We start from the raw sequence: 13,943 nt of genomic DNA on the forward strand, positions 1-13,943 counted from the left end.
TAAAGCGTTTCTAGCTAAACCTTGTAACTAGTCCGGTCACTGAAAAGCCTGATGAGTGAGGGTCTAGTTTTCAATATCAACAGCTTGTATGAAGAACACCTTATTTGGTTTGTGGTTTTTTGGTTTGGTTTTTTTTTTGGAGGCAAGACAAGTTGTTACCAAGCTAGATGTGTGAAGTGGCCATCTATGCATCTGTAACTCATGATGTGGGACACAGATCCTATTTCAGTCACATTCCCTTTGTAAGCTTTGGTATAACTCCCTCCTTTAATAGGTTTTGTGTTCTTGCACAACTGTAGCTGCCTCTCCCAGAACACAGTCCTACCCTGGCTGTGTGTAAGCACAGCCCTTCCATTCTCTGATCTTGTTCTGGTGCTCCCATCTTCCCTCGCAGCACTGAGGCATGATCCATGTGGGATCCCTCGTGCTGCACCAGACCTGGATCCCTTCAGTTCATCTGCTATTTCTCTTTATGTACTAGCGGAGAACTACAGCCTAATCTGTTTTCAGTGACTTAAGCTAAAAAGCAAGCAGTACATCCTTCACAGCATCTTAGCCTGACTTTGGGGCCATCGATCTGCAGCAGGTACTCTTACCCTTACGGCACCAGGTGAGGTCATTAATGGACCTGGGATCTGGCCAGCAGGACTATTGGGAAAGACCCACTCCAGAGAAGCACAGAATCAATGTGTTTTCAGCACTCGCCAACTTTGCTGCGGTCACTGCGTAGTTGTGTCCAGTTAGGCAGACGCTGTGTTGTGGAAGGCTTTTGTGGCTGTGACCTGCATGTTTATTTGGTCTGTCTGCTACGCAGATTCAGAGCATGGTGTTTTCTCGTCAGAGTCCCCAGACATGCAGGTAGTGACCTGGCACTACCAGATTAAAAATCCTAGCATGCTTCCTGCCACCCTCTGCTAACCCATGTCCCGGGGCACACGGGAGGCAGGTACAGACCAGGAAAGTGCTGCCTTTTCCCACAGCCTCTTGTGGTGATTGTGACTTCAGGATCTCCATATTTTGGGTTACGTGAAGAAGTATGCTTCTGTATCCCATCGTGAGTTGAGCCTGGAGCCGTCACATGGTAGGACATGACACTTCAGATGTGACAAAGATGTGCTTCCAGCTCAATGGCAGGAGGGACTGTTTGTCTGCTGGGACTCTGTAAACAAAGCTGCATTGGGCATCTTGAATAGAAAGAGCATGTTGCCACCTCTGCCTCTCCTTAACCTTTCTAGCTTTGCCCATCTCCCTTGGAAAGCACCCGGTGACACCACATCGCTGCCTTCTGAACCGGTGACAGAGCTGCTCTCCAGTGACTTAAATGGGAGGGACTGCAGAATTCAAAAAGGCATCTAGGACTGCTTTGGGAGATATGCCTTTGCAAAGTGACATGTCACCTTGTAGCACCGATGTCTTGCTGAAAAATCTCTGTGCGCTTGGTGATGCCTCTGTGGACTGGGGTTGTTGGAAAGGTCGTTGGCAGAGAGGGAACTTCTGAGAGGTCTTTTGACTGCTTCTATCCATCACTTCTGACCTCTCTTGGGGTGTGCTGGTTTCCCTCATTTAGGCTTCAGAGGTCTGTGAGGCTCTGGCTTTAGAGCTGTCAGAACTGCTGTTGGCTGACTTGGAAGCTGAGCCCACGTTGGAACCATTTGCTCACTGCAGTGCCACCGAGCCCTGCGGCCTCAGTAACTGGCACAAACGGGTTCTACTCGGGCTTTCTGGAGGTGTTGAAGCACCAAGCGGTGTTGAAACAAGAGCCACCTCTCCTAGAAGTGCAGCTCCTGTCTCCAGGACCTCATCTTAAAGCCCCTGGTCTGGCATTGCCTGTGTACCCTGGGCCTCCCTGTGATCAGAGGCACCTTCTCACGCCTGGAAACGCACGTTACTCTTTTCTTGTCTGCATGGTCTGCTTCTCCTGTGGGTCACATCTGCCCAAAATGTTCCTCGTGCTCTACTTTCCCTGCCCAAGTAAATTTACCAGCTGGAATCTGCTTTCCCAAGACAGTTTGTTGTTCCAGGTGCTCATGTCTAAGAGAAGTAGGGAACGTGTCAGCTTGCTGAAGCCCAGGGGATGTAAAAGCGCTGATGAGCACCCTTGGGAGGAGTGAGTGGTCTCAGGGCACAGCACTCCCTCTCCGTGGCCATGGGGAGAGTGTGCATAGTCCCCCACTTGCTGCAGGGCAGTGGGGACACAGAGGGGACTTGGTGGGGAATGGGGGCTGCTTCCAGCAGGGATGGATGTGGAAGTTCAGGGTGGTCACACTCCTGCCTGCGGGTCAGATGAGACCAAACCACGCTGTGAAGCACTGAGCTGTGTGCGAGGGTCCCCCCCCTCCCCGTGCGTGTGGCTTCCACAAGGTGCCTGACCAAATGGGAGTGCCACAGCCTGGAGCACGCCAGGCCAAAAGACCCCTTCTGCCATCCTGCCTGACCAGGCGTCACCTTGGTGTGCTGTCTGATGTGCTTGACCTTGGCAGTGTGACGGAGGAGCCATCCTGCACTTCCTCCAGGCCAAACCAAGCTGCAGGGCTGGATGTCCCCGGTGAGATTTGCGGAGAACCTGTGCCGGGTGCCCGAGGGTGTCGTTGGCGGTTCAGATGGTGACAGTCTGGACTCAGGTGTCTGGTCAGTGTGACCTGGTGGTTTCCTGGGCTCTCCAGGGCCAGGAGAGAAAAGCTGAGGTTTCCTGCAGATGCTTTGACTGCATCAGGAGTGGGAGCAGTCGCTGTCCTCCAGTGCTGCTTTGGGGAGCTTGCTTTATTTCAAGAGTTTCCACCTTTTTAATTGCGGTGGTCTGGAGCTGGTGTGTGGGGGGGTGAGGGGTGGTGTGGGGGGGTGGTTTCTGGAGGAACTGGGGCTGACTGGGGAGACCTGGCTTTGCCCAGTATGGGTTTGTCCCCCTCTAGCGGTTAGGTCACTGGTGGCTTTGGGACTACAGCTGCTCCCAAACTTGGCCGACGGGATGTTTGTCCCGGCAGATTTGTCCATCCAGGTCGTGAGAGTGCAGGTGCGGAGCGGGGTGGTGTCTCCTAAATCCAGGTATCTGCGTCTTCCACCAACACCTCGCCCCCCACCCCCCCAAAAAAAAAAAAAAAAAAAAAAAAAAAAAAAGCAGAGCTGGGGGAGGCTTGGCAGCTTGGGGCTGAGGGCTCTCCACCGCGTTCGCCCCAGCACTGGGGAGCTTGGCCCCGACATCTCCGGTTGCAGTGGCGGAGGGAGGGAGGAAGGTGGGCCGCGCCGCCCGGGCCCCTGCGCCAATCCGTACGGCGCCAGCCGCCCGTCCCGGCCCCTCCCGGCTCTGCAGCAGAACAGCTCTGCCCTCTCTGCTCGTTCGCTCGCTTTTTTCTCTTCTGCCATCTTCCCGTTGCAAAGCATTGCTGGGAACCGCATGTGGGTGACGCAGCAGCATTGTTTCAGGCTCAGGAAGCTGCTGCTGCTGCTGCTGCCCAAGGGCTCGGGAGGAGCACGCGGTTGCCAGTGCGGTTGCCGGAGCCGGGGAGGAGCTGGGGGTGCTCAGGGTGGGAGGCGCAACCGCTCCCCCAGCCATGGCCCCGAAGACCGGGGGTCCGGTTCGGGTCCGCTCAGACTGAACCCAACCCCTGGAGGTGTCCGGGGAAAGGGGGGGGGGCCCCCAGCCCTCGCAGTGCGGGCACCGAAACAAAGAGGGCTCGGCAAACTTCACCCCAGAGTCTCGGCAGCTCCAGAGGCGCAAGGTCAGGCAGCTGGCAATGCTCGTGGGATGGGGAGGGGACGCGGGGATGCTCTCGTCCCAGCCAGGGTGGGAGGGGACCGCGGGGGGACCCCTGCTTCCCTGGAAGGGGGTCCCTGGCTGGTGCTTGGGCTCACCTCTCCCCTCGCTTTCCTCGGGGCGCGCTCGCCGGTGCCGAGTTCCTGCCGGCCGGGGGAAGCATGCGGTTGCGCTCGCAGGGTTCCCCTCCGCCTTGTCCCCCCGGCCAGAGCGCGAGGGGTCAGAGAGGACGAGCGGGCTGTCGCCCACTCCAGATGCAGCCACAGGACCCCAGTGCCCTTCTCCCATTCCCCAACGACCACCACCCCCCCAAGCCCCTTGGCCCCCCCCGCAGCTGAAAGCGTGCCTGAGCCACCGCCACCCCCCACGGTGCCCCGGGCAGGGGGAGGCTGCGCTTCCCTGCCCACACATATATATTTATGTGTGTGAGTCCCCAGCCCCTGACCTTTCCTTTCAGCGTGTGCTCATGGGAAGGCTGGCGGGGAGGTGGAAAGTCTGTAGGCAGCACGCTGCGCTGCTGGGGAGCGGAGGGGAGGCCGCGGCTTCCTGCCACCCGCAGCCGCCCGAGAAGGGCGGGAGAGCACCGGAAAGCCGGGGCGCACACCCGGGGAGTAGCTAGCCCCACGGAACGGGGGGGGAAACCCACTGGCCAGCCCCACGGAAAGGGGGGGGGACGCCAGCCAGCCCCCTGCCCTGGTCCCGCCTGACAGCGGGAAACATCGCACGAGTGGGGATGCCGGCAGGAGACTCTGGCTGGCGTAGTCATGGCAACGCCAAGTAAATAAAGCACCTTTGCAATGGGCAAATTTGGGGAGGAACTGATATGGGGAGGGGGCTGCGATGGAAGGGAGCGAGGGGACCGAAACAGCAAGGGTTGAACGCAGGGAGCTAGCATTTACCCGGAGCAAGAAGGTAGCTGTTAGGGCAGCGCGCCCGTCCGGTCGGTGCCGAGGGATCTCTGGTGTCAAAGTCAAAGCCAATCCCTGAGGCAATGCGGGGGAGCAGCTCTTGGCTACCCGGCAGCTTGTGCCAGGCTGTGGAGGGAGTGCTGGGGCTCCAAGTACTGCGCCCTCCAGCTTACCCTGTGCCCGGGCAGTAGATGGGAGTGCAACCCTCAGGAAATCCAACCACACCACCCCCCTTCCTTAAATCCCCCTGGATTGCAAAAGCTCGGAGCTCTTCCCCCCGACCACTGCACAGCACGGGGCCTCGGGGCTGAAATGCAGTTGAAAGCGTTCGTGCAGATCGACTCGACAGAGCTTGTCTGTCTAATGTGGGGAGGGATCGTTGCTCACAGGCGTGGGTAGAGGAGGGCTCCTTCCCAGCCCGTGTTTGAAGCACGCTGGCCTTGGCATCTGGTCGGAGCCTGCCTCGCTGGCGGGAGCCTTGTTTCACTCTGCTCACACCTGTGCTTTTTGTCTCTTTGCTTTTTTTTTTTTTTCCCACCCCCTCTCTCTCTCCATTAGCTGCTGCTAGAAGAATACGCGAACAGCGACCCCAAACTGGCACTTACAGGCATCCCCATCGTCCAGTGGCCCAAGAGAGATAAGGTAGGAGCTGTGAGGAGGGGACCTGGGCGGGTATCGTGTGTGGTGGAGCTGATTAACCTGCCCTCAGCTGAGTCCTCTGCCCGCAGCTGGGGTGCGGTGGCATCGCTTCCGTACGTGCCTCGGGAGCCCGCGGGCAGAAAGGGAGCAGCAGAGGCAAGCCGTGGGGCACAACCGTGCGGGGAAACCTGTTTGCTGGTGGTGGCGGAGGTCTCCCACCGTGCCAGTTACCCCAGCTCAGCCAGTGGGTGGTAACTGGGTCAGCCTCAGCTGCTCCGTGTTCTCCAGCCCCTTGGTCATGCTCGGAGGAGACAGAACTCAGCTGCTGGCGTAGGGGTGATCCTCTAAAGGGTGCTCTGTGGGCAGCTCTCCAGCTTGATAAGGGAGTCCTGAGTGGTAGGAGTAACGCTGTGTGTCAGGCGAACGTATTGCTGTCACCTTCCCAGAGAGATGAAGGACGAGGTGTGGGGATTGATGATCAGCATCAACCCTGCCTGTTCGGTGGTCGGGCTGGCCCCTCGCTGCTGGGTGAGCATGCCCCTTGGGTCCCTGCCCGTGCCGTAGCGTTGGCTCTTGCAACCCCACTGCAGGCAGCTCCCTCCTGGGGAGTTTCTACCTGCAGAGAGCAGCCAGCTTCTCAGGAAAGGGACCTTTCAGTGTGCTCCTGCCCTTCCTGCTCCAGCTGTGCTTATAACCCAGGGCCCAAAGCTGGGCCACAGCCTGGCCTGAGCTCGCTGGGCAGATGGAGGCAAAGAGCAGCCTGCTGCTGGCCGGCCGGACTTCCCCTCCACAGCCTGCCTTCCCGTGGCCCGTCAGGACGGCTCTCGTAGGTCATTTGCTTCCTTCCTGCCAGGAGACGGGCTCACGGGCAGGCGTATGGGAAGGGCAGGACCCCAGCGCGCTGGGAAGGGTGGGTAACACCCCGGCTGGGTGTCTGGAGACAAACAAACCTCTCAGATTGCCCCTTGGAGGTGCCTGTCTCTGCCTGCCCGCCCTGCCCAAAGGGATCCAGCCTGATTTCCTGGTCCTTCACCAGCACAAGCACATCTCAGGCAGCTTTGCTTGGAGACGTCTGCATGTTTATGGACTCAGATGCTTGGCACCCACACACCCCCCCCGACCCTGTCCTTGCGCTGGGTTTTTTTGGGTGCCTGCCCTTCTCTAAGCCCATCAGCTGTGGTTCACCCACCATCACGGCCGATCCCAGAAGGGTGCTGCTGCATTTGCTGTGAGGGCTGATGGGGCACGTGGCAGCAGGCGGCTGCTGGAGAACTGTGCTGTCCCATCCCGCACTATAAACAGGTTCTTGGGTGTTCCCAGCACGCCTCCAGCTTGCGGGAAAGGGCTGACCAGAGCACTCACATCACGGCTGAGCCCTGTCCCCTTGCACAGCCAGCACAGAAAGGACCTGGGTGGCACAGAGAGAGGACAGCCCCTTGGCTGCCTGGGTGGACTTGGTCATTCCTTGCCTCAGAAGTGGCTGTTGTCAGAGTGCCGCGATGCTGTTGGGACTCAGCAGCCCCTTTTAGACCCATTTCTGACTCCTGGTTGGGGGGGTTGGGAGGAAGGAGAGATCTCTCAGCATGGGGTGGCGAAGGCTGAACGAGTGTGGAGCTGCTCGAGGCAGCGCCGATACGGGCTCCTTCATCTGCAGAGAGGTGAGGGAGCGGGGCTGCTCTCCGGAACATTATCCGAGGTCGCAGCAAGGGAGCTGGGAATCAGAGGCTTTCTGATCCAAGCTGAACGCAGCGGTTCACACATCTCCTAGCGCTTCCCTCTCTATTTCTGTTGCCAGCTAAAGCTCCAGGCCCGGCTGAGGGTACGCCTGCCCACCATCCCCATCACCAAGCCGCACACCATGAAGCCAACCCCCCGCCCGACACCCGTCAGGCCTACGGTCTCTCCCATCGTGTCGGGCGCCAGGCGGAGGCGGGTGCGGTGCCGAAAATGCAAGGCTTGCATGCAGGGCGAGTGTGGCATGTGCCACTATTGCAGGGACATGAAGAAGTTCGGCGGGCCTGGCCGCATGAAGCAGTCCTGCGTCCTTCGGCAATGCTTAGCGGTGAGTCTGCAGCCTGATCTTTTTCTCAGAAGTTTGCTGCGGCCTGGCAGCAACTCTGTGTGGCCAGTTAGGGTCAGAGAGAGGAGCGCTGTGACTTAAGTTTGATTCCTGGGGGGGATAGTTGGCACCTTCCCCGTTTTTCAGGCGGTGGGGGATAGAAAGAGGAAAGGGGGAAGTCTGTCCCACCTTACACTGGTTTCACTCCTGCTTTCCTTTGTAGCCCAGGCTGCCTCACTCGGTCACGTGTGCACTTTGCGGGGAAGTGGATCAGAACGAGGACTCGCAGGACTTTGAGAAGAAGCTCATGGAGTGCTGCATCTGCAACGAGATCGTTCACCCTGGCTGCCTGCAGGTGAGCCGCCTGGGCGCTGGGTTAGAGGGGGGCTTGGCTGCGGGGAAGGACTGCTGCTGACCACCCTCTTCTCTTCACAGATGGATGGAGAAGGGCTGCTCAACGATGAGCTCCCTAACTGCTGGGAGTGCCCCAAGTGCTACCAGGGTGACGACGCAGAGAAGGGCCAGGTAGGAGGCGAGTTGTGCTGTGCCAGTGCAGGATCCGTGTCCCCCTCCATCCCACTGCCTCCTGCTAGGAGATGGGCAATGTTCAACCAGCCCGGGCTGCGTGGGTAGGGCGGGCAGGCGCCAGCACGATCTGGGGGACCAGTTGGGCAGTGAGTAGGGAGAGTGAGGATCACTGGGAGGGGCCTGGCAGCATCCTGCTCTCTGTCCACGGCTCCCAGGGAGCCCGGCAGCAGGCCAAAGCCAGGCTCCTGTGAAAGCAGCGGGGACAGCCGGGTTCCTCTGCCAGGCAGCGACCGGACTGCATGTGGTAGTGGCTGGCCCACTGCCGGTGCTGCCTGTGACACTACGGCTGCCACATCTCCTGTAGGACCGTGCCCACAGCTGTGGATGGAAACACGGCAGCTAAGGCAAGCCAGGCGAGGAACAGTCATCCTGGGGCACCTTCACCTTCTCCTGGATGATACGCGTGCTCAGGGTGTACCTTTGCCTGGTTCTTGGGTCCCCCAGCAATTCAAGGGGATGCGATGAGCACCCCATGTCCCCACAGTGTCTTGTGCTGAGCTGTGATCCTGAGAGTTTCCACTGCAAGAGGTGTGGGGACTTAAGCACAGAGTGGAAGCCACCCCCCAACCTCAGAGGACACCCCCTTTTATGAAGGGGGAAGGAAAATGTTGGTTGCTGCTGTGTGGGTGGACTCTGGTCCTGGTGCTACTGGGCACTGCTGGTGCGGGCCCTGCCAAGTGCCCTGAGGAAGAGGAGAGGGAAGGGGGCTGCATTCCCCAGGCCCACCGCGGCTCCATCCCCGCTAACCCACCGCCCCGCTTCCCCGCAGAAGCGGAAGGTGGAAGAGAGCGACGACGACACGGCGCAAGCCAAGGTGCTGCGGCCCCTGCGGAGTTGCGAGGAGCCCCTGACCCCCCCGCCCAACTCGCCCACCCCCATGCTGCAGCTGATCCATGACCCGGCGTCGCCGCGAGGCGTGGTGACCCGCTCGTCCCCGGGAGCCGGCCCCAGCGACCACCACAGCGCCAGCAGAGACGAGCGCTTCAAGCGACGGCAGCTGCTGCGGCTCCAGGCCACCGAGCGAACCATGGTGAGGGAGAAAGAGAACAACCCCAGCGGCAAGAAGGAGCTGTCGGAGGTGGAGAAGGCCAAGCTGCACGGCTCTTACCTCACCGTGACGCTCCAACGCCCCACCAAAGACGTCCACGGCACTTCTATCGTCCCCAAGCTGCAAGCCATCACAGCCTCCTCCACCAACCTGCAGCACTCTCCTCGCGTGGTTATGCGCCACGCACCCACCAGGATGCCCCTGCGGGGCGGGGGGGAGGAGGAGGCAGCCGCCGAGGAGGAGGAGGAGGAAGAGGAGGAGGAGGACGAGAACGCGGAGGAGGGGGGGGCAGCCCGGCTCAACGGCCGAGGGGGCCGGGCGCAGGAGGGCGAGGAGAGCTGGATGCAGCGCGAGGTGTGGATGTCCGTCTTCCGCTACCTCACCCGCAGGGAGCTCTGCGAGTGCATGCGGGTGTGCAAGACCTGGTACAAGTGGTGAGTGTGGGGGACACGGGGTGGGGCGAGGGGGGGGGGCGGGGGGTGGCACGGCCAGGCCTGCCCACGTCCTGACCACCCCCCTCTCCCCCCTATGCACCAGGCATGGCCACAGCAAACCTTCCTGGGCGGGAAGGGGTCTCCCCGGAGCTGGCACTTGCCAAGCAGCGTTGCCCTCAGACCTTTATTGTCCCCTTCTGCCTTCCTCCTGTCCCTTCTGTTGGGAGACGGTGTCAGACTGGTGCTGTCACCTGTGTCCCCCACCACGTCCTTGCGAGGTGTCGATGCTCTTTCCTCGCCCACGGCCCTGCGTGGTCCTTGCCCTTCCCTGCCTCCCGTCCTGCCTGGGCCTCCCAACAGGCTTGGGAAGGCAGGCTGTGGCAGGGATGGGTTTGCTGGCTGGAAACGGCCTCGGGGGGCAAGCAGGCCTGAAGACAATGCTGGCACCGAGACAGCTGTGGATGGAGGGCTTGGGAACAGCCGGCGACTGGAAATGGGAGGTTTCTAACTGCCAAGCAGCAGGAACGGCACAGCGGGAAAGGACCGGCCTGCTTTGATCGGCAGCTGGTGGGAATGGTGTGGCGCGGTGGCTGGAGGAGAGAGTCCCCTCACCTGCCACTGCTGCGGCACCCTCAGGGGCCCGCCTGAGCCACCATCGGGTCCTGAGCCTCCCCAAGCTGCCGTGGGGTGGGACCAGGCTGAGTGTTTTGCCTGCTGGGAGCAAGGATGCTGAAGATTTTCGTCCTGGCAGGAGGAGTGCCTGGGAGGAGGGGGCAAGCAGGCAGATGGCTGTGACTCAGAGCCTTGTTACGTGGCAGCAAAATCTGTTCTGGGCATCCCTGGGTAGCCAGACCCCCTCAGCAACTTCCTTATAGGTTTGGGGAAACCCGGGAAAACCAGGCAGAGCAGCCTCGTTCTGTGGCTGGGGCCACGCCAGGGCTGAGCTCCTCCTCAAAGCCAGGCAACCCACCAGCTGCCTTGTGTCTCAGGGGGCTCTCAGGGCTTAACTTTCAGCCTTGTCCTTGTCCCCAGGTGCTGTGACAAAAGATTGTGGACAAAGATAGATTTGAGTAGGTGCAAGTCCATCACCCCCCAGGCGCTGAGCGGCATCATCAAAAGACAGCCGGTCAGCCTCGACCTCAGCTGGACCAATATCTCCAAAAAACAGCTTACGTGGCTCGTCAACAGGCTGCCAGGTGAGCGTGGGCTGGGGAGGGGTCCCTACCTCTGCCACCAACCTGCTCCGAGGCATCCTGACAGCTGGACCACAGCGAGAGACAGGCTCTGCACCCTGGTATCCTCCAGCTCGAAAACTCCTGGCTGCCTGGATCCCATCACCCAGCAAGCAGCCGAGAGTGACGTGGTTTCCTGCTGCTGCATTAACCTCTCCTTCAGAGAGCCCGGTTCCCCGTCCCACGCCAGGCAGGGAGGGGAGCTGCTTCTTCATGTGCCTGGAGAAAGAAAGGTTGAGAACTGGGATGCCTCAGAGCTGACCAAGCCCGTCTGACTTGTTACCTCTCCCCCTTCTCCTGACAGGCCTGAAAGACCTCATCTTAGCGGGCTGTTCCTGGTCTGCGGTCTGTGCTCTCAGTACCTCCAGCTGCCCCTTTCTCAGGACCCTCGATCTTCGGTGGGCAGTAGGAATCAAGGACCCTCAGATCCGGGACTTACTCACACCTCCAACAGACAAACCCAGTAAGCTGTTTCTCAGGCTGCCACCGGCCAAAGTTGAGGCGGTGGTGACTGAGGAGGGTCCCCACGGGTTGTGGGGAGCTAGAAGAGGGTGACGTGCTGGGCCCAGAGCGGGGAGGCGATGCTGGATCTGGAATGCGCCCCCCCTCCCAGCCCCCCACAGCGGGGCAGATAGTCAGCGTTCAGCTTCTCCTCTCCCTTTGCAGGTCAGGACAATCGCAGCAAACTCCGCAACATGATCGATTTCCGGCTCGCCGGCCTGGACATCACCGACGCCACGCTGCGGCTGATCATCCGCCATATGCCCCTGCTCTCCCGCCTCGACCTCAGCCACTGCAACCACCTTACAGACCAGTCGGTCAACCTCCTCACGGCCGTGGGCTCTTCCACACGCAACTCCCTCACCGAGCTCAACATGGCAGGTGGGTACGCTGCTCTGGGTGGCTTGCCGTCATCAAGCGGCTTCTTCCTCCCAGCCTGACAGCTCGGCTCTGGCTTGGCGGAGGCCTTGCAGCTCATTCTTCCTCTCGTTTCCTCCCCACCCCCTCGCCAGGCTGCAATAAGCTGACAGACCAGGCCTTGCTGTACCTGCGCCGCATCTCCAACGTCACTCTAATCGACCTGCGAGGTTGCAAACAGATTACCCGCAAAGCCTGTGAGCACTTCATCTCGGACCTGTCCATCAACAGCCTCTACTGCCTGTCCGATGAGAAGCTGATCCAAAAAATCAGCTAGAGACCCTCCGCGGGGCAGACTGAGGAGAAGGAAAAGAGCCCATCCCACCCCTCTCGGAGAGCCGCTCCTCCACATCCCCACCTTGCCCTTCGTGTCCTGCCGCTGCCTCCCACCTGACTTGGCAGGCAGGGCCGCTGCTGGCCTCACTCCACCGTCCTTCCTCCTCCTCCCCCGGGACTTCTGATGATGAAGATGTCCCGCCAGGCTGGCCAGTACCAGAGGAGGAACGGGCAAATGGCAGGGAGCCTCAGCCCAGAGGCTAGCCACTCCCAAGGCGGAGGTTGTAATAGAGATCTCTGTGCAGAGAAATGGGGCACCCTCTTCCCCCCCAGCTTTTCCCCTCCTCCCCGTCGTCTCCTTGCCTTGAAACACTTGTCACTTCCCCGTTAGCACAAAGCTTTGAGGGTCAAGGTCTCACCAAGGAAGCGGGAGCAGAGCTGGAACAAAACGTCCCCCTCTCCGTGCCACCACCAGCTCCTCGCTTGTCCCTTTACGGTTTCCCTCGTCCGGCTGCGGGGGCTGTGATCCAACCCCCCCCGCCAGCTCCTTCTCCCACCTCTCTCACACATCCAGGCGGCATTTTGGGTGTCAAGGGCAGGAGCCCTGCAGCCGGGGTGCCGCGGGCCTGACCCACGCCGGCTGGGAGCAGGGGCTTGGCAGCCCCAGGGGGAGGCGATGCTGGGGGTCAAAACGCGCTTCCCACTTTGGGGTCTCCCCCGGAGCATCGTCTGTCCCGACGCAGCCCCCCCACAGAGGTGACGGCCGGGGAGAAACCACAGGTACATCAGAGCTCAGGGAGGACTCAGAAAGCATCAGGCAGGGGTGAGTGAGCGCAGGGAGGGGGGGACAGGAGCTGCCTCCTCTTCCTCCCCAGCTCCCTACATGTGGCCCAGCATCATGAAGCACTCTAGGGCCGGAGGGGCAAAGGCTGCTCTGTGGCCTGGGACCGAACTGGCACGAGCGCCCCACTGCATTGTCCTGTCCTACCCCAAACCCTTTTAGCTGCCGTTTTTCCTTTGCAATGAATGGTCGGTCCAAAGAACCTCTCTCTAGGGCAGCAGAGAGCTTTTTGCACTTTAAAAAAAAAAAAAAAAAAAAAAAAAAAATTACGACAAAAAAAAACTACAAAAAAAAAAAAAACACCAAACAAACAAAAAAAATAACAAAAAAAAAAAAAAAAAGGAAAAGAAAAAAAAAAAAGTTGGAATCTTCTTTTGGGTCACTATTTTATTTCCCTCCCTGTCCTGCCTGTGATCGGACGCTCCCCATCTCTCTCCCGGTGTCAGGACCCTGCTTGCCCCTCCCCAGCCCCTTGGCAAGCGCCTACAGATAGCACAACCCCGACACCCCCCCCCCCCCCCCGCCGTGTCCCCCCCATCCTCCCAGTGCCACCAGTCCCCAGCCCCGGCGAGGCCGAGCGAGGGGCAGGGGGGTTCCCGCGGAGGGCAGCCCCGCTGCTTCAGAAGCAATAAGGGAGGAAAAACCACCCCACCCCACCCCCCCCCCAGCACCCATTCTGCCCCCGGCCTCGGTGGGGGCTGGGGGCCGGGGGACAAGGGGCAGTTGTGCTGCGGTGATGCCGGGAGGGGTTTGGAGCAGAAAACCCCCTCCCCGGGTGAGAGGAAGAGCACAGAGAGCCAGGCCCCTCCGGGCAGTGGAGGCCGCCTGCCTTAGTGTCTCTTGGTGGCTCCTGGGAAAGACGTCGGAAGAATGGAAAGGTTGTTTTTGTTGTTTTTTTGTTTTTTGTTTTTTGTTTTTTTTTGCTTTAGATTGATTTTTTTTTTTTTTTTTTGAGTCTCGCAACACAAAGAAAAAATATTCATTTAAAAAAAAAAAAAAAAAAAAAAGCTGGGGTTAAAGCTTTTAGCCGGAACTGGGTGGGCTCAGGGCTCCCTCGGCAGCGGGACCCTCCCTCGGGGCGGGAGGTGGGCGAGCGGCTGAGCTGGGGGGCAGCAAGTCCTCCCCGGGGTCTGTCTGTCTGTCCTGTCCCGTCCCGTTCCACCACCAGCCTCAGAGACTCTGGCGTGAGACCCTCGTCACCCAACCGGCCACCCCGGCCCCCACCCATGGGCAGGGGGTGAAAATCCAC

At 60.0% G+C, this 13,943-nt stretch overlaps 1 protein-coding gene across 3 annotated transcripts in view; it reads left to right on the forward strand.

The window, feature by feature from the left end:
• The window catches only part of KDM2A (lysine demethylase 2A), a 51,175-nt gene extending 38,176 nt beyond the window's left edge, over positions 1–12,999 (forward strand). For 2 of the 3 annotated variants that reach the window (XM_042784704.1, XM_042784703.1), the window contains 9 exons: positions 5,218–5,301; positions 7,094–7,360; positions 7,581–7,712; positions 7,793–7,882; positions 8,715–9,427; positions 10,460–10,623; positions 10,964–11,122; positions 11,326–11,541; positions 11,673–12,999. In XM_042784704.1, coding sequence (XP_042640638.1) covers positions 5,218–5,301; positions 7,094–7,360; positions 7,581–7,712; positions 7,793–7,882; positions 8,715–9,427; positions 10,460–10,623; positions 10,964–11,122; positions 11,326–11,541; positions 11,673–11,854 — 2,007 coding nt within the window. In that variant the 3' untranslated portion in view covers positions 11,855–12,999. Of the gene's footprint in view, positions 1–3,594; positions 3,717–5,217; positions 5,302–7,093; positions 7,361–7,580; positions 7,713–7,792; positions 7,883–8,714; positions 9,428–10,459; positions 10,624–10,963; positions 11,123–11,325; positions 11,542–11,672 lie in introns of those variants that run through there. The other variant, XM_042784705.1, reaches the window with a different exon arrangement.
• Positions 13,000–13,943: the final 944 nt, after the last annotated feature.

Source organism: Tyto alba, unplaced genomic scaffold (genome assembly GCF_018691265.1).
Source record: "Tyto alba isolate M040663 unplaced genomic scaffold, T.alba_DEE_v4.0 Super-Scaffold_8, whole genome shotgun sequence".
NCBI classification, from domain to species: Eukaryota; Metazoa; Chordata; class Aves; order Strigiformes; family Tytonidae; genus Tyto; species Tyto alba.